The 25,991-nt window shown below is 44.0% G+C and overlaps 2 protein-coding genes across 2 annotated transcripts in view; one reads left to right on the top strand and one right to left on the bottom strand.

The window, feature by feature from the left end:
- Nucleotides 1-1,294: 1,294 nt before the first annotated feature.
- Nucleotides 1,295-17,754, bottom strand: Saraf (store-operated calcium entry associated regulatory factor). The gene is made up of 6 exons (XM_028768276.1): nt 17,504-17,754; nt 9,942-10,120; nt 5,932-6,322; nt 4,592-4,730; nt 3,849-4,003; nt 1,295-2,071 (listed from the first exon to the last, which is right to left on the bottom strand). Exons 1-6 carry the CDS (start codon nt 17,607-17,609, stop codon nt 2,046-2,048), a joined length of 996 nt encoding a protein of 331 aa, XP_028624109.1. The 5' UTR covers nt 17,610-17,754; the 3' UTR covers nt 1,295-2,045.
- A 5,854-nt stretch (nt 17,755-23,608) lies between these two features.
- Nucleotides 23,609-25,991, top strand: part of Leprotl1 (leptin receptor overlapping transcript like 1) — an 11,782-nt gene continuing 9,399 nt past the window's right edge. Inside the window, exon 1 of the mRNA XM_028768275.1 lies at nt 23,609-23,704. Coding sequence (XP_028624108.1) covers nt 23,689-23,704 — 16 coding nt within the window. The 5' untranslated portion in view covers nt 23,609-23,688. The remainder of the gene's footprint in view (nt 23,705-25,991) is intronic.

Raw genomic sequence — 25,991 nt, 5'->3', positions numbered from 1 at the left:
CGCCATGTTCCTGCACTAAGTTCAATACCGATCAACCAGAGCTCCAGAATCTCACCACTCAACTTGCTAAGTTCCCACTGGCAGGTCACTACCACACCATCCTCGTGCTTTAAACCCCAAAGGCCTTTGTGGGGCACATCAGGCAAACCCACGCTTTGCCACTGTACCTTTCTCTCTTGAACTCAGGTCGAATCACTGCAAGAAGAGAAACACCACACAAACTTAGCTTAGAAACAATGGAAACTCAATCTCTGGGCACAACTACTAAAACCTAATCTTGTAATCCTTACTAAATCTGATTTTCCCGGTGGCAGATCCTTGTGGTTCTGACATGAAACCAGGAAATTCTAGACGTCACATCTTACCTGTGTGCTATCCCTACTCCAAAAGTCCCTCTCTCCTCCTCTGCCTCTTCCTCCTTCCAACCCAGAAGTCCTGCCTCCTACTCGTCCAGTGATTGGCTTCTTTATTCATTAGGGGATGGTTCACAAGAAGTCCTGAGTATAAGACTCATTCCTGGTCCACAGCCCTTCCCAGGAGAGTGGTATTAGCATTAGAATACAAACAGTACCAGACCCATCCACAAGAATTCACTCCCCAACTCCCAGCCCTTTTTTTAAAAGCAGAGGCCCTCACCCACTCGGAAGGTTTTTGGTATTTTTTTTCTAGATATTTTCTGTGTGTATGGGGGTGGGGTTGGGGAGGTGAGAATGAATGAATGAATGAATGAATGAACGAACGAATGAACGAACGAACGAACCAACCAACCAACCAACATTGGGTATGTTGGTACCCTCAGAGGTCAGCACTCCTGGTGCAGGGGTCAGAAGCAGATGTGAGCAGATGTGAACTGCCCAACTGGGAACCAGACTCTTGCCGACTGAATTACCTCTCCAACCCCCTAAGTTTTTGTTTTGTTTGTTAGAGACAGGGTCTCTCACTGTATAACCTTGGCTGGCTTCCAACTCAGAAGGCTCCTCCTACCTCTTAAGGGTATGCACTGCTACTCTTAGCCTGTTTTGTCTTGTCTTTGCAATTTAAAATTTTTATTATGTGTCTGTGTGTCAGTATCTGCACCATGTGAGCGCAGGCTCCCTAGGAGACCAGAGACAACCACGCCCCCTGGAACCAGAGTCTAGGCCAGTGTGAGCTGCCTGACATGGGTGCTAGGAACCAAACCCAGGTCACCTAGAGGAGCAGCACAAGCTCTTAACCAGTGCGCCATCCATCACTCGAACCCCAGAAGTGGGTGCCTGTGTGAGATGAGGAAACCACACACGAAACATGCCTCAGCTAGTACAAAGAACAAGAATACCTCCTGTTTTTTAATTTATTGTCATATGAATGTAAGGCTGAAACAAAACATCACAACAACATCTGACAGTTTAAGACTCCACAGAGAACTCCATGCTTTTGCTACTGAAAGACAAGCATCTGAATGTTGCCACCTGGAAACTGAAGTCTGGCAGTTTCAAGCCAACTGTGAGCAAAGTCATTCACTTTCTACCCCTTCCTGAGAAAGGTCAGGACCACTCCCCAGATGCGACCACCACAAGAGGAGGGATCCAAGCTCTAAAGATCAAGCAAATCATTTGTGGAACCACAAATCAGCATAGTTAGTAGTCAATGCTGGGCTTAAATGTTTGAAGAATAGCAGACGCCAAATGTTTGAATATCCGATAGAGGATTGTTGTTTCTACAAGGGAATGACTCGTCATCCAAAGCTACCTCAGCTCACACGGTCTGCTCAGCCTCAGGAGCAGGGCGCTCCACTGTTAATGCTCCCGCTGGTCTGAAAGGCTTTAGAGACGAGCACGAGTTTCAGCATTCCACAGCAGCCACCACTCTGAACTGCATGTTACATTAACATACAAAATATAAGTATTTTGTCACATATCAACTCCTGGCCACAAACAACGGGACATGAAAAGCTATACAAGGACCAAACACCACACAACTTTTGGATATTCCCATTATCCAGGTGTTAAGAGATGGTGATGACAAATCAGAAACGTTGCATCCAGTGTCGCCTCCAGCTTCCTATATTACCGTCTTCTGGTGCCACCATATCCTAGGATTAAGAAAAACAGAGTTTGCATTAGCTTTTCAAAATATATGAAAATTGTTATAAAGTTTCATAAGTTGTATGTGTTTCTTGTCCACAAACAAGAAAGAAAGCTATGAGGGAAGGCTACGACAGATCGCGACGTGGGACAAGACAGTGTGGGGCCCAACAAGGCAGATCCTCTCAGTCATCAAGTCCATGACCTCACACACAACTGCTGGCAGGGAACCAAACAAGTGCTCCAGTGTAAGCTAACTAACAAGCCAGCCACAGCCCACCGTGCAACAGTAACCATGAGTATGCAAAGTCTGAGCCCAGCCCACCATGCAACAGTAACCATGAGTATGCAAACAGTAACCATGAGTATGCAAAGTCTGAGCTAAAAACTGCAGAAAGGACAATGAGCATACTCCATGTCCTGCTGACTCACAGCTCAAACTCACCGGTAAATGGAAGAAATGGCGAGTGTGGACCTTTCATGGTTTAACATGTTACTTGAATATCACCCACCCATCACTCCACATACTCCGTAACAAACAGGCTGTCAATAGTTCGGAGCATCAATGAGCTTATCTGTCAGTGCAGTGGGTATGTGCCTGTTCCACATCCATAGACTCAACCAACTAAAGTCTGAATATATTTTTAGAGATGCACCTGTAGTGTACACATACCTGTTTTCCTTGTCATCTCCTAAACACTGGTGTAAGGACAACAGAGATAATGTGTGCACTGTCTGAGGACCATAAGTTGTTCAGAGATGATACAGAACACCTGGAGAGTACACTGTACTAGTGATATGCAAATATTATGCCATCTTTATGTAAGAAACTTGAGCATCCGTGAGTTTTGGCACATGTGGGAATCCTGGAAGCAATGCCATCCCCATTTAGAGGATGGCTGCATCTGACAGTGTACTTGCTGGGCCCCAGGGATGCTTAGGTTCAAGTTTAGTGGGTAAAAAGTGATTATTTCAGGGCTGATGAGATGGCTCAGTAGTTAAGAGCACTGACTGCTCTTCCAGAGGTCCTGAGTTCAAATCCCAGCAATCACATGGTGGCTCACAACCATCTGCAATGATATCTGATGCCCTCTTGTGGGGTGTCTGAAGACAGCTACAGTGTACTTACATAAAATAAATAAATAAATAAATAAATAAATAAATAAATAGTTTAAAAAAACAAAACATTTTTTAAAAAGTGATTATTTCATGTATATGAAAACCAGCACTAAGAGCTCTACTTTTATACTTTTAAGTAATTTCCATGGATTTCATGAATTATTCATTGCTTCATGTCTTCCTTCTGAAGAAAGACAGTCTGAGAAGATATGCAAATGCCTTGTTTCCCACCCCCTCTAACAGTGGATATTTTTTGTTTTTTATATTTTATCTTTGCTTCTATAAAACACCCTCTTCACTCTTTAGAGTACATATTATAATCATACTACTGACATTTTTAAAGTGGAACTCAATCTATTTTTGTAATTCTCTTGAATTTGAAAGGCCAGACGTCCACAAACCTTGAAGGCCCTCACTTAGAGCTTACTGGATTCCGGAGTTAACCACTTGTAGACACTAACATCCAAGAGGCTTGATTTCAAAGACATTTTTAGGAAATAATTAAGAAGTGAAGAAGAATAACTGAATTCGGTCTCTGTCTCAGTTAACTGTGCTACTGACAAGTTCACGAGCACACCGGATAAAATCATGACTTCTCCCACACAGGCGTCCTTGGTTCTGATGTGTGGGTGCCTCTTACTACACAGCAGGAGCCCCTGTATTTACCTGACGCTGTTCTGGTTCTTGTGTCTGTATTGGAGGATGCAGAATAGCCCCCTGCACCTCCACCCAGCGGTGAGTAGACCCGACTGTTCCAGGCGCCAGAGTAGGAAGGAGGGTAGGCTGGATGGTACCACGAGTCTGAGAAAGGGGTCGCTGCCCTGAAAGACACAAAGTCAGCTGTTGTCTTTTTCCTCACCACAATTTTTAACTACATCCCCAGTTTCTAAGTCATCAGAAAACAGCATCTTATCGAGTATTTTTTCCTGAATGCTCTAACATGTGAGGGTTACCGTGACACAGATTCAGTGTCTACTTCTGCCAGTTACAGCAGCTGCTGTAAGAACAGACAGCAGCAGAAAGTAAGTCCTTCTGAATATCCCAACCAAAGCCTGAGTTCAGAGCACCATAAAGGTCAAGACATTCCAACCCCGGCCCAGGCTCTTCTCCAGGCCTCCCTCTGTCACCCTACCCAGCAGACTGCCAACTGCTGTGGCCTCCTCTGCCTTCTTACTTGCTCTCTATCACTTAGGACAGCAGAGGAAAGAAGACAATGAGGGAAAATAATAGGCATAATACTGACCAAAGCAAACCAAAGCCCTGTTCCTTCCCCTCTATGCAAAAACAAACCTCCTATTTAATGGGGTGAGCTCACCATCACTTGCTTCCCTGCAAAGCCAGAGTCAAACCAAGCAAAGCAAAGGCAACCTGGTGAAGCTCAGGGCAAATGAGACAAGTGCAAAACTTACCTGTTGCTGCCAAACAAATATCCGAGCAATCCTCCAGCACCCAGGCCAGACCAGAACCCCGGCCCTGAACTGTTATAGCCTTGACCGCCAAAAGCACTCCCGAAGGCAGAGCCTGCACCGTGGCCAGGATTCTGTGGTCCTTAAAACAGAATGCACATTGCTAGGTGACAGGCCTTCAAACACATGACATTTCATTAGTTCATCTATTTCACTACTTCCTCTACAGTACTATTTACTAATAATGCTCAGCCCTAAACTCATGAACAAGCTGAATTCAAAAGGGCTGTTTATAAAATATTGGCTTAAGTCCCAGGAACACAATTCCCATAGGCGCGGGTGGGTGTGTGTCTGTGTGTGTGTGCACATGTGTGTGTAAGGACTTGCAAGAACAGTCTTCCTATGGGATTATCTCCCTTACTCAAGGTCAGCTTCTAGAAGATGCAGCACCCCTTCAGAGTCTTCCTTCCTATGCTGTGCAGCTCTGTAAGAACTCCAGGTGAGGACTGTACCTGAGTCTCTAATGGAAAAGGCAGCCTGCCATTTATCAGACTATAAACACCACCTTCCACTTAGGACACAGGAAACACCTAGGAAAGCGTGCTAATCTTACAAACACCTACGAAACAACAAGCTTGTTTTAGGCTCCCTCCATGTAACCACCACCCATTTTAGCCCCTCAGACAGCTTGTGACAACACCTAATAGATACCCACTGCAATTATCTGAGATGAACAGCACTCAGACTTCCTGTGCCTTCATTCTATCCATTCAGTGGCCATTCATGCTTGGTACCCACAGAAGTCACAAGAGGGCACTAGACACTCCCAAGACTAGATTATTGTCATCATGAGCTGCCATGTGGGTGCAGGAAACTGAACCTAGGTCCTCTGCGAAGGCAGAGGACCTAAAAATGGAAGGCCTGTCCATGGTTACCCTCCGACCTCCACATCAGCCCCATGCGCACCCACACACACACACACATAATGCACATACGTAAGGATATATATTTTTACATTTTTCATTTAAAAAGGGTGGCCTGGAAAGTCAGCTCAATGACTGACCCATGTTTGGTTTCTAGGACCTACACAAGACAGCTAAATAAAACCACCTGTAACCAGTTCCAGGGGATCTGACATGGACTTCTGCCCTCCATGGGCACCCACACACGGATGAAGACACATTTTTTTTTTTAATCTTTTCTTTAAAAAAAGAACAGATTTTTTTTAATCCTGTAGGTCACTAATGTTGTGTTTCCAATGCAGTTAGTCTCCTCTTCCAAACCAGGTACAAGACTCGCCAGCTCACACACACCATGTGCAGCCCCCGAGCAGGGAAATCTACCTGTGAACTCAGACTTAAAGCCTGGGGGAGGCGCTCCTGCAGCCCCGGTAAAGCCCGGAGAGTATGGCGGGTGTTCAGAATATGGTGGAGGCGAGCCCTGGCCATCGCTGAGGAACAGCTTGTAAACCACGAAGGCAAGAACAAACAGTACTGCAATGGTAATCAAGCCGCAGGAATCCGAGGAGTACAACTTGTGATAATAATCAGAGAAGCCCTGGTATTTTGAAGACTCCTTCAGTTTCTTCAGGCCCAGCTCGGTGTAATCTAAGTTGTACTCCAAGCCGCAGGAGCCCCTGAGTATGTACTGGTCTTCAGAGGACTCGTAGCCCTCACAGCTCACTACAGTTTTGCCAAATTTGTATGCAATATCCAAGTCGGTCTTACACTCCCACTGTGAAAGAAAGAGAAACAGCCTCTAGAACCAAAAGATTCTTTTCCTTCAAAATATACCACGTCGATTATACAACTGTCACAAAACTGCAAAACAAAGCAACAGAATCATCTACAAAGTTCAAGATGGTGAGTGCGTGTGGAGGAGACAAACTCAGTACTTCAAAGACAGTGGTTCTACTAGTGTGCTTCTGATGCTGGCGGTGGGGACGTGAGCATTCACTTTGTTGCTTTCCCTTATTCCCCAGATGTGCATTACACACGCTTGTGTACATGTTGGGGGGGGGGTTGTTTTTGTTTTGTTTTGTTTTGTTTTTTGAGACAGGGTTTCTCTGTGTAGCCCTAGCTGCCCTAGACTTACTTGTAGACCAGACTGGACCTGAACTCACAAAGACTAAAGGTCTGCACCCCCATAGCCAGCATATGTAGTCATCTGAATAGGTATGGCCCCTATAGACTCATGTATTTGAATGCCTGGCCCATAGGGAGTGGCACTAGGAGGAGGAAGTGTGTCACTATGGGGGTTGGTTTTGAGGTCTCCTATACTCAAGCTATACCAAGTGTGGCACAGACTCTGCTGCCTGCGGATAAAGATGTAGAACTCTCAGCTCCTCTGGCACCAAGTCTGCCTATACCCTGCCATGCTTCCCACCATGATACTGACTAAACCACTGAACTGTAAGCCAGTCTCAAATGAGATGCTTTCCTTTATAAGAGTTGCCATGGTTATGATGTCTCTTCACAGCAACTAAGATAATATATGTTAGTTATTCCACAATTTATAAACCAAAGGCAAATCTTCAAACTCTCACCTGCTTGGCACTGTTGTCAAAGGTAAGTCCTGTACAGCTAGATTGTTTCGATGTTAAACATTAAAGAATCAGTAACCCCTAATTGGTTATCTAATACCATGTGATCAGCTCTAAAAATATACATGCTTGCAAAACTAAGTGGACACAGCACATTGTATTTACATATAATTATATATATTATGTATTATTGTATATATACAGTAATAATAATTAAAGGGGGAAAGGCCATGAACTCAAGGGTGAGTGTGTGAGAGGACTGAGAGAGAGGAAAGGGGGAACGACTGAATACAGTGAAAGGACTTTTAAACCACCATCAGATATATAAGAAGAGCTAACAGCTTCTGTGGAACAAAGCTTTCCATACACATTTTCTAAAAACCATCGACTGACTTTACAGGGGCTGATCCTACATAATCTTCTTCAGCTCCTTTAAAACAATATTTAGAAAACTCCAAAGAGTCCATGATGCCTAAATGTTACCAGAGATAGAGACAAAGAGACCCAGAGAAAGCATGGTTTTCAGCCAGACAGGATGGTCCAAGTTTATAATGCCAACACTGGAGGGCTGCAATAGGAGGCTGAAGTCCATGGCCAGCCCAGGCTGCACATCATGTTCCAGACCAGCCAGGGAACACAGAAACATCTCTCCTCAAAATAAACAAACTAAGACTGGCTGAGCAGTACAACACCCAGAGCTTGAAATACAGCACCATCAAAAACTAAGTAAACAAACAAGGCAAGTTTAAATTCTTTAATCTTTGCTGAATAGATAAGATGTGTCCCACAATGTTTAGAGGTACAAGCTAGGCAAGTCTAACCGGTTCTGCTGCCTTTTTGTTAGGTTTTGTTCAAATTATGTTTCCCTTTCAAGCTCAGGTTCACTGTCTACTGTTTAGAATAAGTAACTTGGCTGGGTGACTCGAATACAGTTCACCTAGCTGTACAACCATTACTATAACCAACTCTAAAACCTAACCGTCAAGCCCATACACAGCTGCCCACTTCCCCTTCCCAGCTCGCACCGAACTGTCTGCTGTACCTCCCTTACTTAGACATCTCCTGTGAGGAGACTCAGAGGGGCCAGGCTCTGTACCTGTTCTTTCTTTCAGTAGAGCATTTTCAAGGCTCATCCATGTTACAGTATCAAGCAGATACTTTGTATCTTCTTAATGACTTTAACAACACTCTACCTCATGAATGGACTACATCATATTACTCATTAGCAAAGGACATTTGGGCTGTTTCTATGTTTTAGCTATTTCAATATTCCTGCAAATATCGTTATAGATTTGGGGAAGAAATGTCTCTTTGGTTCTCTTGTATATATTCCTAGGAGTGTCATGATTAGGACATCTTTCTTTTTGTGTTCTCTCTCTCTCTCTCTCTCTCTCTCTCTCTCTCTCTCTCTCTCTCTCTCTCTCTCTCTTTGGGGGGTTGGGGTTTTTAAGACAGGGTCTCACTATGTAGCCCTGGCTGTCCTGGAACTCACTCTATAGACCAGGTTGGTCTCCAACTCAGAAATCCGCCTGCGACTACCTCCTGAGGACTGGGATTAAAGGCGTGTGACACAAAGCCCAGGTTTGGGGCATCTCTTTTGATGATTTCTTTCAAGTCCTAATGTTTCTTTATTCTCTTTTTGCTGCTGTTATTATTGTATTATGTATTAATTTTATTTGGAAAAAGATTTCTGAATTTGCTGGCTTAAGTAACCAGAACAAGCTGAATTTCTAACAGTACAAACGAGTGGTTTCTGAGTACTGCATTCAATTTAAACTGCTGCTACCTAACACAAGCCAACGCACGAGAGGCTCTCCCTCCACCTCATGATTCCTCCTAATACAGCCCGTGTCTTCTCTGAGTCTTCCTACCACAAACCAATGCACGAGAGGCTCTCCCTCCACCTCATGAGTCCTCCTAATACAGCCTGTGTCTTCTCTGAGTCTTCGTCAATGCCCACAGCCAGACACACACTAACACCACTATTTATTATCTCTCCCCTACTAGATGACGTTCTTGCTATCCTGTTCGTGTAGTTATGACACATTAATATGAGCTGAAGGGGCTCTACACATTAGCACCACCACACCCACCACGGCTGTAAAATAATTGGAATCGATGTGAGACATCTGCATTAGCTAGGAGATTCTAATCAAGTGGTAATGGGAGGAGGGGCCTGTGAAACCAGCATCAGCAGCCAACATGCGCTCAGGCAAGGCATGGTGGCATACACCTTTAATCCCCAGCCTTGGGAAGAAGCCGCAAGGAAATCACTATGAGTTTGAGGTTAGCCTGGTCCACACAGCCAGTTCCAGGCCACCAGGCCTACACAGTGAGACCCTGATCTAACCTCCATCTTGGAGGGAAGCTCATTAAGACCCAGGCTTAGATTCTAACTACAGGTGACACATTCCATCCTGCAGAAAAGCTCATTCAACTCTGAAAGTAAACAACCAGGCCTGGCCTTGTGACTTATATCCAAACAGTAAGCTGAGCTACCTGGAAGACATGCCACCTGTCCAGCTGCCTGGTGAGCTCCAGGTTTCTAGCTACCATGAGCTGTGCCCCATGCTGGGATGAGCTTCTGATGATGCAGCTGTCACTGCATCATTTCGATCCTGTTAAGTAACCCTTCCCCCAAACTCCTGCAGGCAACCCTAATGAAACTCACTGGTTCACCAGCTTGGGTGTCAGTGGTATCCTTACTTTGGTCTGTCATTGGGGACAAGTCAATGTTTGTTCACGGCTCCCCAGGAATAGTGTCACACAACATAACTCCATCTGAACTGCTGCTGAGGTGGTGGCTATTACCTGCACATCGTAACCATCCCAGCCTTTGTTCTGGCACTGGATCACTTTGGGGGTATAGGCATCACAGCCGGCTGTGCCTCCAACACACTTCAATTGTGGAATAGGGTCCAGCCTCCGAGAGGTGGTGTAGCGGTCGGAATAGAGGGTGAGAGCTTTCACATCCCGCAACAGTATTCTGTCTGCAAGAACACACATCAAAGTGAGACCCTGCAAGGCAAGTGTGAACACCCCAAAGGCATGAGGAGATCCGGGTCGTTACCTCAAACTACAACACCAAGACATCCTAGTGAGCAGGCTCAAAACCAAGTGTCTCTCCCAGCTTTTGAGAGAGAGAGGTCTCAGAGCTACCCCAACAGCACCCAGGCCCTTCACACAAAATCCAATGATCACACTGAAAACCTCTCATCACTGTAAGCTAGATGTTTCTTCATCACACGTTCTACCTAATTTGTGTTAAAACAGAAGAGTGTAATATAAATATAAATGTAAGTGTAATATAAAATTACTGCATAGTAGTATTCTTTTAATTAAAAATGGCAAAAATACATAAAAATGTCCCTACATTCAATGATTTAAATGTCTATCCACTAGAAAAAAGTCAGATTCCAACCTAGTTTTTTCCTGTTATAATCAAAACACAATCTCTGTATTCTTTTATTTTTTTACATTCATTTATTGTATGTGTGGTAGTTGTGCATGTGCACAGGGCAAAAATGTGCACATGCCTGGGCATGTCAGAGGACAACTCTTGGGAGTCCATGCTCTCCCTCCACTATGTGGGTCCTGGTATCGAACTCAAATCCATCAGGCTTGGCAGCAAGAGCCTTTATGCACTGAGCCATTTTGCCAGAATCAGCATCCTCCTCCTCCTCCTCCTCCTCCTCCTCCTCCTCCTCCTCCTCCTCCTCCTCCGCATCCTCATCATCATTCAGGAATTATATAAAACCCTTCCCGCCCCTGCCCCATCCCACTAGTGCCCTTTATTCCCCAGACAGCTACACCTCCACTTGTAGCAATCAGTACACATATACTGCGTATCTATAATGTCTAGACCCACGGATGAGCGAAAATCTATGCAATGGCTCATCTCCAGTTATATCCACATTACTGCAAATGAAATAATTTTATTGTGCAAAAAAAATTGCACTGTGTACATAAATGTTTTTCCTTCCATTCATCTGCTGCCAGGTTGGTCTCGTAGCTCAGTACTGTGAACTGTGGTGACAGTGGTGCGCAGGCATCTGTGTGGTATGTCGGCTTGGAGACTTATTTTTTTAAACTACTGTTGGGCTTTTGTTTTGTGTGAAGGTACCTCCACACTGACTTCCTGTTCTTGTAGTGTATCCTGTACTAGGTAGGGTAAAGAAACTAGAACTCATGTATCAAACTAAACAAATGGCAAAACCAGTTTACACAAAATGAGAATGACAGCGTGTTCAGCTTTATACAGACCTTGAAAAAGGTCAATTCTTACTACATATTAATGCTTACACACATTAACGTTGACAGATGTACTTAAGAGTGAGAAAACATGCAGAGAGGAATCAAATACAAATTCCAGACAGTATTTGAGGAGGAAGGGAAGTTGCTAGAAGAATCTGTATGCTCCCCTGTTGGTACTGGTGTGCGGAGTTCATCAAAGGATCACTGAGAAGCAGGGGCACTAGGGCCACTCCTGCAGGTGGTGGCTGGTGCCTGCTTACCTCAAAACTCACATATGGGAAGGTGCAGGCACTTGGTCAGAAAGGGGGCTATCTCAAGGCATAGAATATTCAGCAGATAATAGGATGGGGGTTTGGGAAGGGGGCCTGTGCTAGAAGACCACAGTCACTGCCCCTTTAAAGTAACAATCCATAGGAAATCATGGCAAGAATTTTTCAGCATCAGGGTCTTTAAACCAACCATCCAAGCCAAATCAGACACCAGCCATTTTGATGATTCTGTGCAGAAGCACACACACACACACACACAGTGCTTTGCTTTCACTAGTTTCTTTAATATATTACAGACTAAGGGTCATGTTGCCTACAGTTCCATCCTAATGTCACCGTTTCCTTTTCAAAGTCAGTCTTACTTTCTCCAGCTCCCCATTTCTGTGATAACACAATAGCCTGAAAACTACCCAGTCAGAGCACAACAAAAATGCACTGTTTAGACCCTTGTTACATTATCTCATTAAACTACAACACATGGCAAATATTGTTCTTTAACCTCTTTCCTTAGTAGTATATGAAAGGGGTGTGCAGGCACCCATGCCATCGTCCACATGCAGGTCAGAGAGCCACTTCTGGGAGCTGGTTCTCTGTTCACCTCAAACTCATCAGGCTTGTGTGGCAAGTACCTTTACCCACTGGGCTATCTCACTAGGCCTGTTCATTTCTTAATCACGATCATGGTCATGTCTGTTAGCAGATACAGATCTCTATATACACTTTACCAATCAGACAGACATCAAAACAAATTTAAAACTGGCTTCCAAACTAAAATGCCTCAAGAACAGGTTCAATATTTACAACCATGAGAGTCACCTGACTAAAAGCTCCAGAGGGACCTGATGCCCTCCTCTGGTATCCACCAGCACATGCATCCACACCCAAGCACACACACAGATCTGCTTTTGTATATAAAAAGTTAAATATATACTACAAAGTGTTCTATAATTGGCACACAATTGGAAAAGCTGACCAATAAAGTGAATCCAATACTTGGAACTGTGGGGTTGACTACGAGGCACTTCAATTCAACAGTGGGGGTGGGGCAGATTACTGAACAAACGGTGCTGGATTATGTAAAAGCAGGGTAGATCCTGCCACACGCACACAGTTCCTCCCTGGCCAGGCATAACCCCTGCACTTGGGAAACTGAGGCAAGAAAATTAAGAGTTGGAGCTCAAGCTGGGCTAAATATCCAGATCTTCTCTCAAAAACAACAAAACTGATAACCAAAAGCAAAAGACTGAGCAGCAAGATAATGGGGAGTGCTGACTGTCACGGAGATCTGATCACAGATTTCTTCTGGGGACCAGTTGGGTTCATAGTTGGTTTTCAAAATTCAGCTTCAATAAGATGAAAAAAGGGAGGAAGAGGCAGGCTCCAGAATGTTATCTGACTCCAGACATAAAGAGGAAAAACTAACTATGCTAAAAACGACAGTGTATCGTCTACGCAGTGGTTGTCCTGTGTCCTCACAGACTAATGAATCACCTGGACTCCCTTCTGCTAGGACCTTATCTGACTAAATGCAGTTACATAATCAACTGCACATTGCTCTCATCATTTTTAATCCAGTTTATTAAAGTATTGACACAGTCTTATTCTGATACTTAGGAGGCAGAGGCAGGAGGAACAGGAATCAGGAGTTCAAGGCCAGACTAGGCAACGTGAGACCCGGTTTCAGAAAAACAAACAAATGGGGTGGAGAGTTTTACATTTTTATTTGTATATGTGTTTGAGTATGACCAGTAACATGTGGCGGTCAGGGGACAATTTCTGGACAACATCCTCTCCTTTTACCTATGTAGGTCCCAGGGATCAGAACTTAGGTCACCAGGCTTGGCTGCAAGCACCTTCATCCACTGAGCTATCTCAGTGGCCTACAGTTTTAATATGAAAAGATTTTGGTTACAAAACTTGGCTCATCATCTTTATATAAATCACAAGACTCTCAAAAACAAAGAAAATAAAGGTGGTGCATTCAGTATCAATGTTACCTTTTTTCAACTTCTGAAATATTGTTTTCACTTATAAATTATACTGCATTTTAAAAACAAATAATGAATCAAATCATGAAAAATATGGAAACAAGAAATCATAATACTCAGTGAATATCAAAATTTTACTCACTGCTAACATGGCAACCAATTACTTCCCTACTTTAAAAATATACTCATCAACAGACTCCACTAGAAAGGGAAAGCTCTACGTCATCCTTTATAACGCTAGCTAGTAATTAAAAACACAGAATTAGACAGAACTGAAAATGTTTCACTTTCCTTTTCTAACCCTTAGGAGACAGATACAGACAAGGAGTAATTAGTGGTAAAACTCTGGTACAGTGCCAAGATCATTACACAAATTGTTCTCCAGTCCAAGTGGGCAAAGGGTAACTTCACAAGAAAGATAAGGCCAATTTAACACAGTGATTTACCATCATGGTAGAAACAGAGTAAACTCATATTGTCTCTTATGAAATCAAAAGAATTTACTATCATTCAAATGTAGCCTTGGCTACATAAGCCCATGTCTCAAAAAATTAAAAGGAAAACAAAACAACCTATAAAGATCCTGACTCAACCAAAAATAAGAAAATAAATAAATTAAATTAAATTAAATAAATATAAATCACTGAGTTCAATTCTGACAGTACAATCAGCAGTAGCCCTGTTCAGATGCTTAAAGAAATTTCTGGCGTTCACATTTGGAGACTCTTCACTAATGAATGTCTGACTTAGACCTTATCAAAAACTGCACCTTCATTACATAGTGTTAACACGGCAGCTGCAGACAGACACAATACTTAACCTAGCGACAGACAAAAAGAAGGAAAATAAGTATGTCTCTAATACGCAGAGGTAAGGGAACTGATGATACAGCCAGAAGGAAATCCACCTGCAGCCAAGTACACACTTAATTCCCTATGAGATAAAGATCCAGAATGTAAACACGCTGGGAGCTCAGGCAGAAGCTAGCCTTGTCAAGGCTTATAACATATGAAACAGTGTCTCAAAAAAAAGTTTATCAGGTAGGAGAGATGGCTGAGCAGTTAAGAGCTCATCCTGAGGACCTGAGTTCAATTCCCAGCACCCACATCAAGTGGCTTACACCTGCCTGTAACCCCAGCTCTGGAGGTATCTCACGCCTCTGACCTCTGTGGCTACTTGCATTCATGCACACATATCCCACACGTACATATAATTAAAACAATAAAAACAAATCCTTTTTAAAAAGTCTAAAATTTCCAAGAACTATATTAAAGTTTGCTATACTAAATCCAAATTACTACCTCATACATGAAAAACTAAAAAATGAAAATGATCTATGACTTTAAAAGTTACACTATTAATACGCTAACTAAGAGGAATAATGAATTCAATGTTCCACAGGAGGATTTAATAATGCAAAAAACACTGAACTAAATTGACATCACCAAGTTAACATGACAATAAAGCAATGAAGGCAATAAATTTGTCTGTTCATAGAGTTTCATCACCTATAAAATTAAGATTGTGGTCTTTGAATTTATTGTAAACCTTAAATATAACTTATTAAAATTGACTGGCAGAAAATTTTAAGAACTCAATACACAGGGGTATAATTACCATAACCCCAAAGCACCACTCTCTAGAGAGCCTTCAAGTTTAAGAACAAAATATCGGTCCCCGCTTGTTACATCAGGCAAAGCACACAAAGAATCCCCTGAACTCCAGACTCATAATTCAGAATCTTTTCTCAGGTGTCAGGCTTAAGACAAATGAAAGGCCCCTAACCCAATTCTCCCTACATTTCGAAGCATCTCGGGAAACTGACACTTCAGACACTCAAGTTCAGCCAGAAGGCTTGCACCATCCTTATCTGTCCCTTTAAAAACAAAACAAAAGACAAAAAAAAGAACAGGGTTTCTCTGTGCAGCCCTGGCTGTCTTGGAACTTGCTCTCTAGGCCAGGCTGGCTTTGAACTCAGAAATCCCAGGACCCCTACATCCCCGGTGCTGGAGTTAAAGGTGTGCCCCTCACTGTCACCTCCAATCCTTATCTGCCCCTTCACACCCCAATCAGAACACATAACTCCAAAACTCGAGACAATCCAACTCCATTGGCTCCCCCCCTGACCTCAGGGGGTCACCGCTCTGGAAACCTACCACAAAACCCACCTTTTCACTCACCTAGTTCCCTCCCACCCACACTTCAGCCTGTTTTCCGAAGGACAGCCCACATGAAGGTTCACATTGCTAAATCCTATCCTTTACACTTCCCACGCTTTAGGCTTCTGAAAAAAAACATCACTTTAGTGGAGTCTTCTTTCCCAGTCGATGTATGTTTTAAAGTCCCCTTCTGCCTACAAACCACATTGTCCACAACTGATTTCACTACATGACAAGCTACACTCTCAGCATCCAAGGTACAGGGAGCTTGGGTAGGGAGCAGCTCTGAACCTTCCTACACTGCGACCCTTTAACGCAGTTCCTCATGCTATGGTGACCCCAAACATAAAGTTACTTTCATTGCTATTCCATAACTGTAATTTTGCTACTGTTACGAGTAGTAATGTAAATATCTGCTTCCCAATGGTGACTCCTTGTGACCCTCCCCAAGGGATTTCCACCCACAGGTTGAGAACCACTGGCTTAAAGGAATATTCAAGAAAAAAAAAATGAAAATGCTTAAGTAATCTTTGAATGGTACTTTTTTTCTCTCCCAGACATATTACTAAGTGTTTACATAAAGTAAACAAAAAATAAAGTAAAGAATTGCTTAACTACACCTTAATAATCCGATATTCTAATCAGGTACCTTCCTAAAACAGTTCCTAAAAAGTCTTAAAATGAGGTAGAAACCAATCGAGTTAACGATGCAAAATATTTTGGTGCTTTCCGTTCCAGAACAATAATTTTACAGCAAAAGTAGACTAAGAACCACCAGGAAGTGGTTCACCATTCATTTAAATGTGGTTGTTTTTCTTCTTCGAATTCCCCTGAGTCTCCAAAGTTCCCCAGGTTTTAAATGAATTCTAATCAGGTCTCTCGTTTTTCACACAATCCTTCTAGAGTTACTTAAGCAAAGTGTACAGGCAATTTATTCCAAACAGCATGGCAAGGCGTTCTTATCAAATTAAAGCTCAGTCAGTGTGAAGTGCAGATCAATTGCCCTGACCCACTTCAGCACTCCCGAACTAAGTATCTTACAAAAATAAAGCTGTTGCTTAAATTCAAAACTACACTGCCATTGCTGTATTTTCCATGTCTGACAGCTTTCCACTCCAACCCAAAAATGTCATTTTAATTGTCGGCTAGTTTATTTCTACATTTTAATAACACACACAGACAGAAAGAGAGAGAGTGCCTCCCATCTAACCAATTTTCATGTATTATCATCACCTAAAAGTTAAGAAAATGTATTTTAAATTCCTCACGTACGGTGAAAAGTATGAAGAGAGCTAGTGTAAACAACGTGGTTTGCTGCACTAATTAGAATAAACGGCAGGAATCCAGGATTGCGGTCCTGGCCCCTACTCCGGACTCAGACTGCTGGTGGCATGGTAACTACGAGCTATAGCAACAGGCAGCCATGACAACAGTGGACGATGATGACATCAAACAGCCATGATAACAAGATGCGCAGGTGAGAGTCAAACTTGTCATCAGGGCTCAAGGATGCGGCCTATGAAAAAGTGGACAATCTGGGAGTCCAGGGACCTGGAGAACTTTTCAGACCGGATTCGTGCGCCCCGCCCACTCCTAGAGGGCCTTACCAGAAACGCGAAGAAGCCAGGAGAGGACAGACAGGAGGAAAGTGGTCAAAAGGGGGTGGTGATGAAGGGGAAGGGCACTCGCGGGGCCGCACTCACCAGGGTCGTTCCAGCACAACGCAGGGCCGGCTACCAGCAGGAATGACAACAGGAGCAACAGCGGGCAGCGCACGGCTCTCGGGCGGCCGACAGCGGCCACAGCCATGGCGCTGGGTGAAGACGGCGCTCGGCGGCCCGAGACCCGCTGGGGAAGTGTGCCCGCCGCTGCGCAGCGACCCGGGGAACCCACCACAAAAAGACCGCCGGACAGCAGCACGACGCGACGACTTTTCGTCCTGCGCCAGTCTGACGTCACTGCCGCTGCGGCACGTAGACGTCCGTGATTGGTCGCGGTCGGCCCCGCCCCTAGCGCCACTCCTCCTTGTGGGCGGGGGCCAGACGGGGCGCTGTCGTGTGGGCGGAGTCTAGTCGCAGACTAGACCTGTAGTGCCCTACGTTCCCTAGCGAGTGCCCGAATGAATGTTCTGGAAGGTTCGTTCAGTGCAAAGTTGCCAAAGTTTTAGAGGTTAAAAACTTTCTGAAAGGGAAATCGAGGAAGTAATCTAGTAATACTCAAATTCAAAATCTCAGTAACCTTTCTGAAGGGCGTTATTTTGCAGGTTGGGCACCTAACACTGGCTCCCTGCTTAGGACTAGTGTTCAATTACCGTGTACTATAAAGGAATCAGGTGAAAGACACCAAGGGAATGACTTTGTGATTTCCAAGCATGGAACCTTCACACAGTTCCTGAAACATAAAGATCTTAAGAATGAACAAGAAGCCAAGAGTCTATAGATAACCACCCTGACAAAACGTTTCTCTGTGCTTTGAAGTCTGCAGCAAGGTGGCCCTACAGATGAGGACCCTTTTTGCCACAAAGTCTTAGTTTGATCCTTGACAACCATATGGACTGGTTGGTGGTGGTGGTTTTCAGGGGTGAGGGGGTGTTTATTTGTTTGTCAACTTGACATAAAAGCTAAAGTCATCTGGGAAGAGGGAATCTCACCAGACCAGTTGGTAGACAAGTCTGTAGGAACATTTTCTTGATTAATAATTGTTGGAAGGGCCCAGCTCCCTCTGGGTCATGTCAGAACTGAGGCAGATGGTTCTGGGCTGTATAAGGAAGCAGGCTGAGCAAGCCATGGAGAACGAGCTGGTAAGCAGTGTTCCTCCAATGTCCCCTGCTTCAGTTCCTGCCTTCAGGTTCTCGCCTTTGAGTTCCTGCCCTGACTTTCCTCAAAGAATGAAGTGATGGCTGAGCTATAAGATGAAATAAACTCCTCCCCAGGTTGCTTTTGATCAGAAGTTTATAATCACAGCAATAAAATGAAAATTAGGACACCATATTAAGGTTAAGGGAGAGAACCCCATAAAGCTCTCTTCTAACCACTACATGGTACACCTCTCCCCATCCCCTACACACAGAGAGACAGACACACACAGAGACAGACAGACACAGAGACACAGAGACTGAGAGACAGGGAATAAAAAGGGTAAAAGAAGGAAATAGAAAAGGGAAGTAGCAATATGGTATTGAGAGAGAAAATGATCAGAATTGGCCACTGTTGCTGGAAAATTGGAGCAGGAATAAAAGTGGCTTTTGGATTTTGCAATGTAGAATCACCTAATTACCTTTATAAGAAAACATCTATCATCTGAGCCCCCACCATATCATTTATAGTTCTAGACTGTGATTTTAAAACATGAAAGGGTGTCCTAGTTTATATTCTAAGGGGAACTGAGCCAAATAAATAATGAGCACCCTGACAGAAAGCAGGTGATGTGGTGGGTACTGCCGTAATGAATGGAACGGTGGGTACTGCCGTAATGGATAGAATGCTGGGTACTGCCATAATGGATAGAATGGTGGGTAAGATCCTTGCAGAAGCTAGGTGGAGCTGGGATCTAAATCACATGATCCTATGGGAGGAGGGAGTCTTTTCTCCTCTCTGTTGGCACAGTGCAGAATATTTCTGTGGCCTAACGTGTTATGGAAGAATTTATCTACGCAGCAAACAGTTCTCAACTGGATACCACGCTGCTCTCATTAACATCATTTTAATTCTGGTATGTCTTCTGAGAGTGTCAGATATCATAAGTTCATGGCTAAGTATATACAGCTACCCCACACTTGGGCGCCAGTCTCAAATCCAATGTAATGATACAAGATTCACCGGCTCTCCAGCTGTAAACCTATCACACACACACACACACACACACACACACACACAATGCAAGCATGTCTGGAATGTGCTTCAGAATAAAATGAAGAAAAAAATATGGAGAAGGGGACATGAGTAGGAAGAATAAATAAAGCAACTAACCAGTTGTTGAGAGCTGAAAGTACCCCATGCTGTATAGGAGTCCACTATAATGTTGTTGGTACTTTTCATATACTGCATTTAAGTTTTTCCATAATAAAAGGTTTTCAAACAAAAACTAAAACCTCTGTGCTTTGTGAGTTGGTCTGTAAAGATTAGAATCCCTAGCTAGTAATAATATATTTTATCATATCTGATGAAGAAAATAATCTTATGAAAAAGGTAATCAGATACAACTCTTTTAAGGAATTATTTCTACATTCACAAGAGTGTTTGCATGTATGCATATGCACCCCCATGTGTGCCTGGTGCCCTCAGAGTCCAGAAGATGGCATTGGACCTCCTGCAACTAGAATTACAAGTGGTTGTAAGCCACAGTGTGGGGTCAGGGACTGGATCAGATCCTTTGAAGGGGCATCGAGGGCTCTTAACCACTGAGCCATCTGTCCAGCCCCAAACATACCCTAAAGCACTAGATACACAGCAGCTGCCCACTTAACAAGAAAAGTCTCTTACCTCATCTCTGTGGCTTAATTTTAGAGGCTAGAAAGTCATGAAAGGTAAAGAGGAGTTACTAGTATATGGGGCACTTAAAGAACACTTAAATGATATTAGCAAGTGTGAAGGAACTGCTTGAAAAACTGAAGAAACCTCCAAACCATCTTCCCCTGGTGGTGTGGGGGGGGGGGAGGCAATGATTTTTCAAGCTATAGCTTGCACAGCAACTGTTCAAGATGCATCTTAACAATTTATGTTTCTGGGCTTTGCCCACAAAGGTGTCTAATTCAGATCATGTAAAGTAGAACCAGGGAGTTTAAAAGACATCCCCAAGAATTCTGTTATAGGGAGGGGTTCTTTGAACACAACATTTGAAAACAACATTTTTGAGGTTTCAAGTTTCCGGTCCCTAGGCAGTATCAGGAAACCAAATTAGTCATGTGAGTGACGAGTAAGTGGCGGTGTTGGTTTGTTTTTTTTATCCTTAGACATTATTGGGAGACAAAAGTAGACCTTTAAGTGGCTATTACAATGTTAGGTTTTGTCTGAATGTTTTGCTACAAAGACTGGGAAAGTTAAAAGTCGGCAATGTGCTATCATTCTGTTACTGTGGGAGCAGAAATATATAGAACCCTCTGGCCAGACAAGCACTCTGTTTGTCTTTAATGTCATCAAAGGCATCTAGTGCTCAGTACATTTGTATTCAAGTAAATTAGGGGATATAATTTAAGCGCAGGAACTTCTGGGAGCTATTTCACAGAGTACTTTTTAAAATGCACTCCCTTGGAGCCAAGCTACAAGCCTCGAGACGAAGCTATTACTTTCCAACCACACTCAGCAATAGGCACACCACCATCCTTGCTTTCAAAGACTGAACACCGCAGAACAAAAGGAGGACGGGCATTGTGGTGACATCTGAGACAGAATCATTGACGTCTCCACAATTTTATGTCTGGAGTGTACAACGCCAGAAAAACAGATGAGTGCTTTGAGGTCTTTCCACAATGTGGAGATGTCATAATTTATTGAATAATAATAAAATCACAAAGCTTAGTGGTTCCCTTTTTAAAAATGATTTCTTCTTTATTATTTTTTGCACATCAGATCCTCTGGAACTGGAGATCCAGATAGTTGTGAATTGCCGTGTAGATGCTGTGAATTGAAGCTGGGTCCTCTGGGAGATCACCCAGCCCTCTTAAACACTCAGCCATCTCTCCAGCCCAAGTTTAGTGATTTCAACGGAAGTAATTTACCATAAAATCTGCCTACCTTAGTATCTTAGACTAGGTAAAGTCAAGTTCTTTATTCCAATCTTACTAATATTGGGTTACTAATATTAACCCAAATACCACACAACATACCATAATACACTTATGTGTCTCTATACATATACATGGGTTACAGAATGAATACATGTTAAAGAGACTGAAGCAAAATTCAAGAGTTTCAGGAATGGATCAAGTTTGTATTGCTAAAACAACAAGCCAGACCCGTGCCACTGGAACTCGGGGTTGAGAATGAAGCTGCAGAAATTAGCTACAATGTGAACAAGGCGAGCGGGGTCCAGAGAAGGAAATGGAGAATCAGGTCCAGGTCCTGACAGATGAAGAGGTAGAGAGGCAGACAGTAGAGTGGGCTAGGTCAACATTGGGAAACAGAGTCAGGAGGCCTTTCACACACACACACACATACACACACACACACACACACACACATACACACACCAGGAATCCTGTGATAGGTTGGTATAGAGCCAGGACATCTCATTGTTAAATATGCAAAGCTTTATGAGGTTCAGACAAGAGATACACTCTTTCCATAGTCTTTCCTTCTCCATGAATTCCTGAGCCTGGTTTCCCTGTTATGATCTTAATATGCCCATGTCCTCCTGACTTCCAGTTTCAGTTCTCACCCAATAAACTTATAGGATGACTCCCTTTCAGTCTGTGTTAGTATAAATTCCAAAACTTCTTGGATAGGGCCTACAACCCTGACCAACCCACTGGCTTCTCCTCTCTCCAAGGTTCTAAGCTCTTTGTTCCATTTGTTGGCAGAAAGCATGATCCCCCCATCCCCCCCCCACACACACACACATACACAACCTAACTTTGTCTTTCCATTAAAAGAATTGTCAGATCAAACCAAAGGACTATTTCCTGCATCTTCTATTTCCTAGATAGTTCTAGAATAAAGGTTGTCTCTGACTTCTCAGCTTCAACGGCAGAGACTATTAGCAGCTGTAAGGGCAATTTAAAGGGAAGAGTAGTGTATTTCACAAGCTTAGCAAGGCTCCAAAGGCTAGGTCTGGGAGCCTAGAAGGCATTTTAACAAGAGGCAAAACATTGTGGGAAAGCAACTAAATGGAAGAAATTTGGGCTTTGGGGGGTGGGGTGGGGAACTAAGGGAGATAAAGGGCTATTTCTGTAACATTTCTACAAACTCCAATTGCTGCTGCTTACAGAGACATCCGTCTCTTCCTCTGAAATGAAAATATTTACAAATGGGAAATTTTGTGTTGCAAATATCTTTTCATGTAACACGGGGAAAGGAAGTTCCGGCTACCTTTACAAGTAGAAACTTGCACGGTCTGCTTTTGTACAGAAAAAGAGCGCAGCCAATTCCCCCTTCTAACGTCTCTCTCTTTTTTTAATTGACTTCAGCTAAAGTCTACTTTCCGCTCCAGTGGTGTATTTTGGAGTGCAGATCCCTCTTGCTAGCTATTATCTCTGTTGCATTTTTGCTCTCTTTCGCGTATTCTCTCTTTCTAGTCTGCAAACAACCGGAGGGCAGAAACTACACCTGGTTTTGCTCATCCCAATGCCTAACGGGCTCCCCAGCATATGCTATGTGGGAAGCTTACATAAATATATCGGATCTCTGCGGGGAGCCCTCGCCCCCAAGCCCTTTTGTCACCAAGAAGACAGAAAAGCTCTCAGACTCCCAAGAGGATGCATCTTTAGGTTCCCACCCGTGACTCGGCCCGCTGAAGCCTTGGGGGAGTAAGGGGGCTCTCATGAGATGTGGATCTGTGTAGGAACCCAAGGAGAGAAGCAGAGAGCACCCATTGCCCGTGTCCCCGTGTCACAGACTGGGTGGTGGGAGGAGAAATGGGCTCGCAGTGCAGAACGTGAAGCGATCCCGCAGAGATCACGAGCTCTTCTTCCCGAGATCGCCGGGACTTCAGGCCGGTGCTGCCTCCGGGACCTGACGGGAACCACAGACCGGCCCCGCACGTCCCGGGTCGCCCCGCAGCGGCGAAGGAAGGAGGCCGGCCCCAGACCGGCCTCGCGCGCCCCCACGCCCCCGCGCGAGCCGCCGGCGGAAGTGCAGCGGCGTGCACTTCCGGGTGTTGTCTGGCCGCCGCCGCGCGTCTCGGGTCTCCCGGCCACCGCCCGGGTCGTGGAGCCAGGAGCGACGTCACCGCCATGGCGGGCATCAAAGGTGGGCCTGGGCCGCGGGGCCGGGGCTGCGGGGCTGGGGCGGGGCGGCGTGGGGATGACCCAACTCGGCTCGTCCGGCAGTGGCGCTCCGCCCCTGGACCAGAACCCGGCAAGCCGGCCACCGACGCGTTCTGCGCGAGTTTGCACCCAGAGACATTGAGGGCAGCGATCGGGAGGGATGCCCGGCACGGCAAATCAGTGTGGTTTCCCACCCGAGGCTCGAACGCGGTCCTCTCTGAAACCTGGGCTCTGCACCCACTCCCGGGATCCCAGTGCAGCGGCTTTCTCTGCGTCTGAATCGAATGCATCTTTGGTGTTTGTAGGGTGCAGCAGAGCCCGGATGCTAACCCAGAGTGCTCCTGGCTTCCTTTCCCCCACAAGTGCACGCTGACACTTTTTTAGTTGTGATTTTTTCTTTTTAAAAGAAAAGGTAACGAACACCTTGATAAAAAGGTTTCTTGTCTCTTCGTGTGTTTTCTTTAGAGAGACGGGATGTTGCATTCTTTGAAGAGAGGGAATGTTGCTCGGTAGTCTTGCCCCTGGGGTTAGAAGCAAAGTTTTGTATTTACTTATCAGCGGATCACTTTGATTTCTTGACCTGCTTCGTAGAAGAGATAACCTAGTTGGAAGTAAAAACAGTTGGAGAGTGGTGCTTCTACCTCGCTAGTAAGGGCGACTTTGGTTGAGCTTTTTTCCCAAGGGTCACATTTTTCTGGTGTCTCGTTTATTTTCGGTGCCTAAAAACGTTTTGTTTCTCATATAAAACCTTGTCATCTGAGCAACTAGGACACTTTCAGATCTCTTTTTGAGCTACAATAGACCCTTTCAAATCCTAATGTGGACGGAAGTTATTGTAAAGTGCTGTCGATTTTAGGATGTTGTCTGTGTTCCTCTTTCCCCTACGGTGTAGTTAACGAGGGACTCTTTTAAAAAAGAAAACAGCTTTATGGTTCTCAAAATCTGAGTAATGTTAATCTGTTGACAGTGACTGGGGGCGGAGGGGGATTTTACTTTTTAAAGATTTCAATGGCATTTAAAGTTACTAATTGCTTATCAAAATATTTCTTCCTGTTGGCCTTTATATTGCCCTTATATTAAGGAGTATTGCTGTAGAGACCATTACATATTTCTTGAGCCAGTTACTTTGTGATAAATTATATTTTCTGCTAACTCCCAGGCTGGAGAACTTGGCCCCTTCACCTCTGTCTTTGTAGTCCCAGAACGGTCATCTTTAGAGAAGTTTTGCTAGGTAATTGGCCTGTTCCATCCGTGGCCCAGAGGCTTTGGGAATAGAAACCACACTTCTCTCTGTTTCATTTTCCGAATGTTGCGTCAGTCAATTGCTGTATGGATTCTTAACCTTACTGGTGTGTCACTAAAGACACCATTTACATAAAATAAGCGGCCTAGCTGCTAGTGTCATAGGACTGAAGAGACATTACTGGTTTGGAGAGCACCATGGAGCAATTTTTTTTACGTGTGTCACCTTTTATCTGTGATGGCTTAAGAGATGAGATGTCACACGCAGATGGTTTTGAACATCTTTTAAATACTGAGTATCGAATGCATGAAAATATGACCCTAGGGTGTCTCCATTCCCCAAACACTTCTACAGGGCTTGCTCTTTCATATGTATTTGAAAGGAATTGGATCTTGTATAAATAAATGCATCAGTAATTTTATGGGCTGGAGAGATGGCTCAGCAATTAACAAGAGACAAACTCAGAGCCAAGATCTGAGCATCCCAACCCAGCCGCTCACAAAAGCCTGTAACTCCAGGTCAGAAGGCACTCGTCAGCACACACGCAGACACACATAGCCATAGTAAAGTAAACATTTTAAATTAATAACTTTCTTATAATATTGAAACAGTGGCTTTAATAAAAGCTTGAATTGTTTGTTTGTTTTGGTTTTTAGAGACAGGGTTTCTCTGTGTAGCCTTGGCTGTCCTGGAACTCACTCTGTAGACCAGGCTGGCCTCGAACTCAGAAATCCGCCTGCCTCTGCCTCCCAAGTGCTGGGATTAAAGGCGTGCACCACCGCTGCCCAGCTAAAACTTGAGTTTTAAATGTGTTTTAGTGCCAGAACTTTATCATTTGGTTTCTTGATTTTGTTTTTGAGTCTTTTAAGTTAACTTGTATTATTAACTGGTGTATTTGCTTTTTTGAGTATTATATAGTCCAGGATAACCTGGAACCCACACTCAACTGGCCTCAGCCTTAGTAGGATACAGTCAGTCAGTCTCAGTCTCTCTCTTTCTCTCTCTCTCTCTCTCTCTCTCTCTCTCT

This window comes from Grammomys surdaster, unplaced genomic scaffold (genome assembly GCF_004785775.1).
Source record: "Grammomys surdaster isolate TR1022 unplaced genomic scaffold, NIH_TR_1.0 185, whole genome shotgun sequence".
NCBI lineage: Eukaryota > Metazoa > Chordata > Mammalia > Rodentia > Muridae > Grammomys > Grammomys surdaster.
This window is presented reverse-complemented; position numbering and strand designations above follow the sequence as displayed.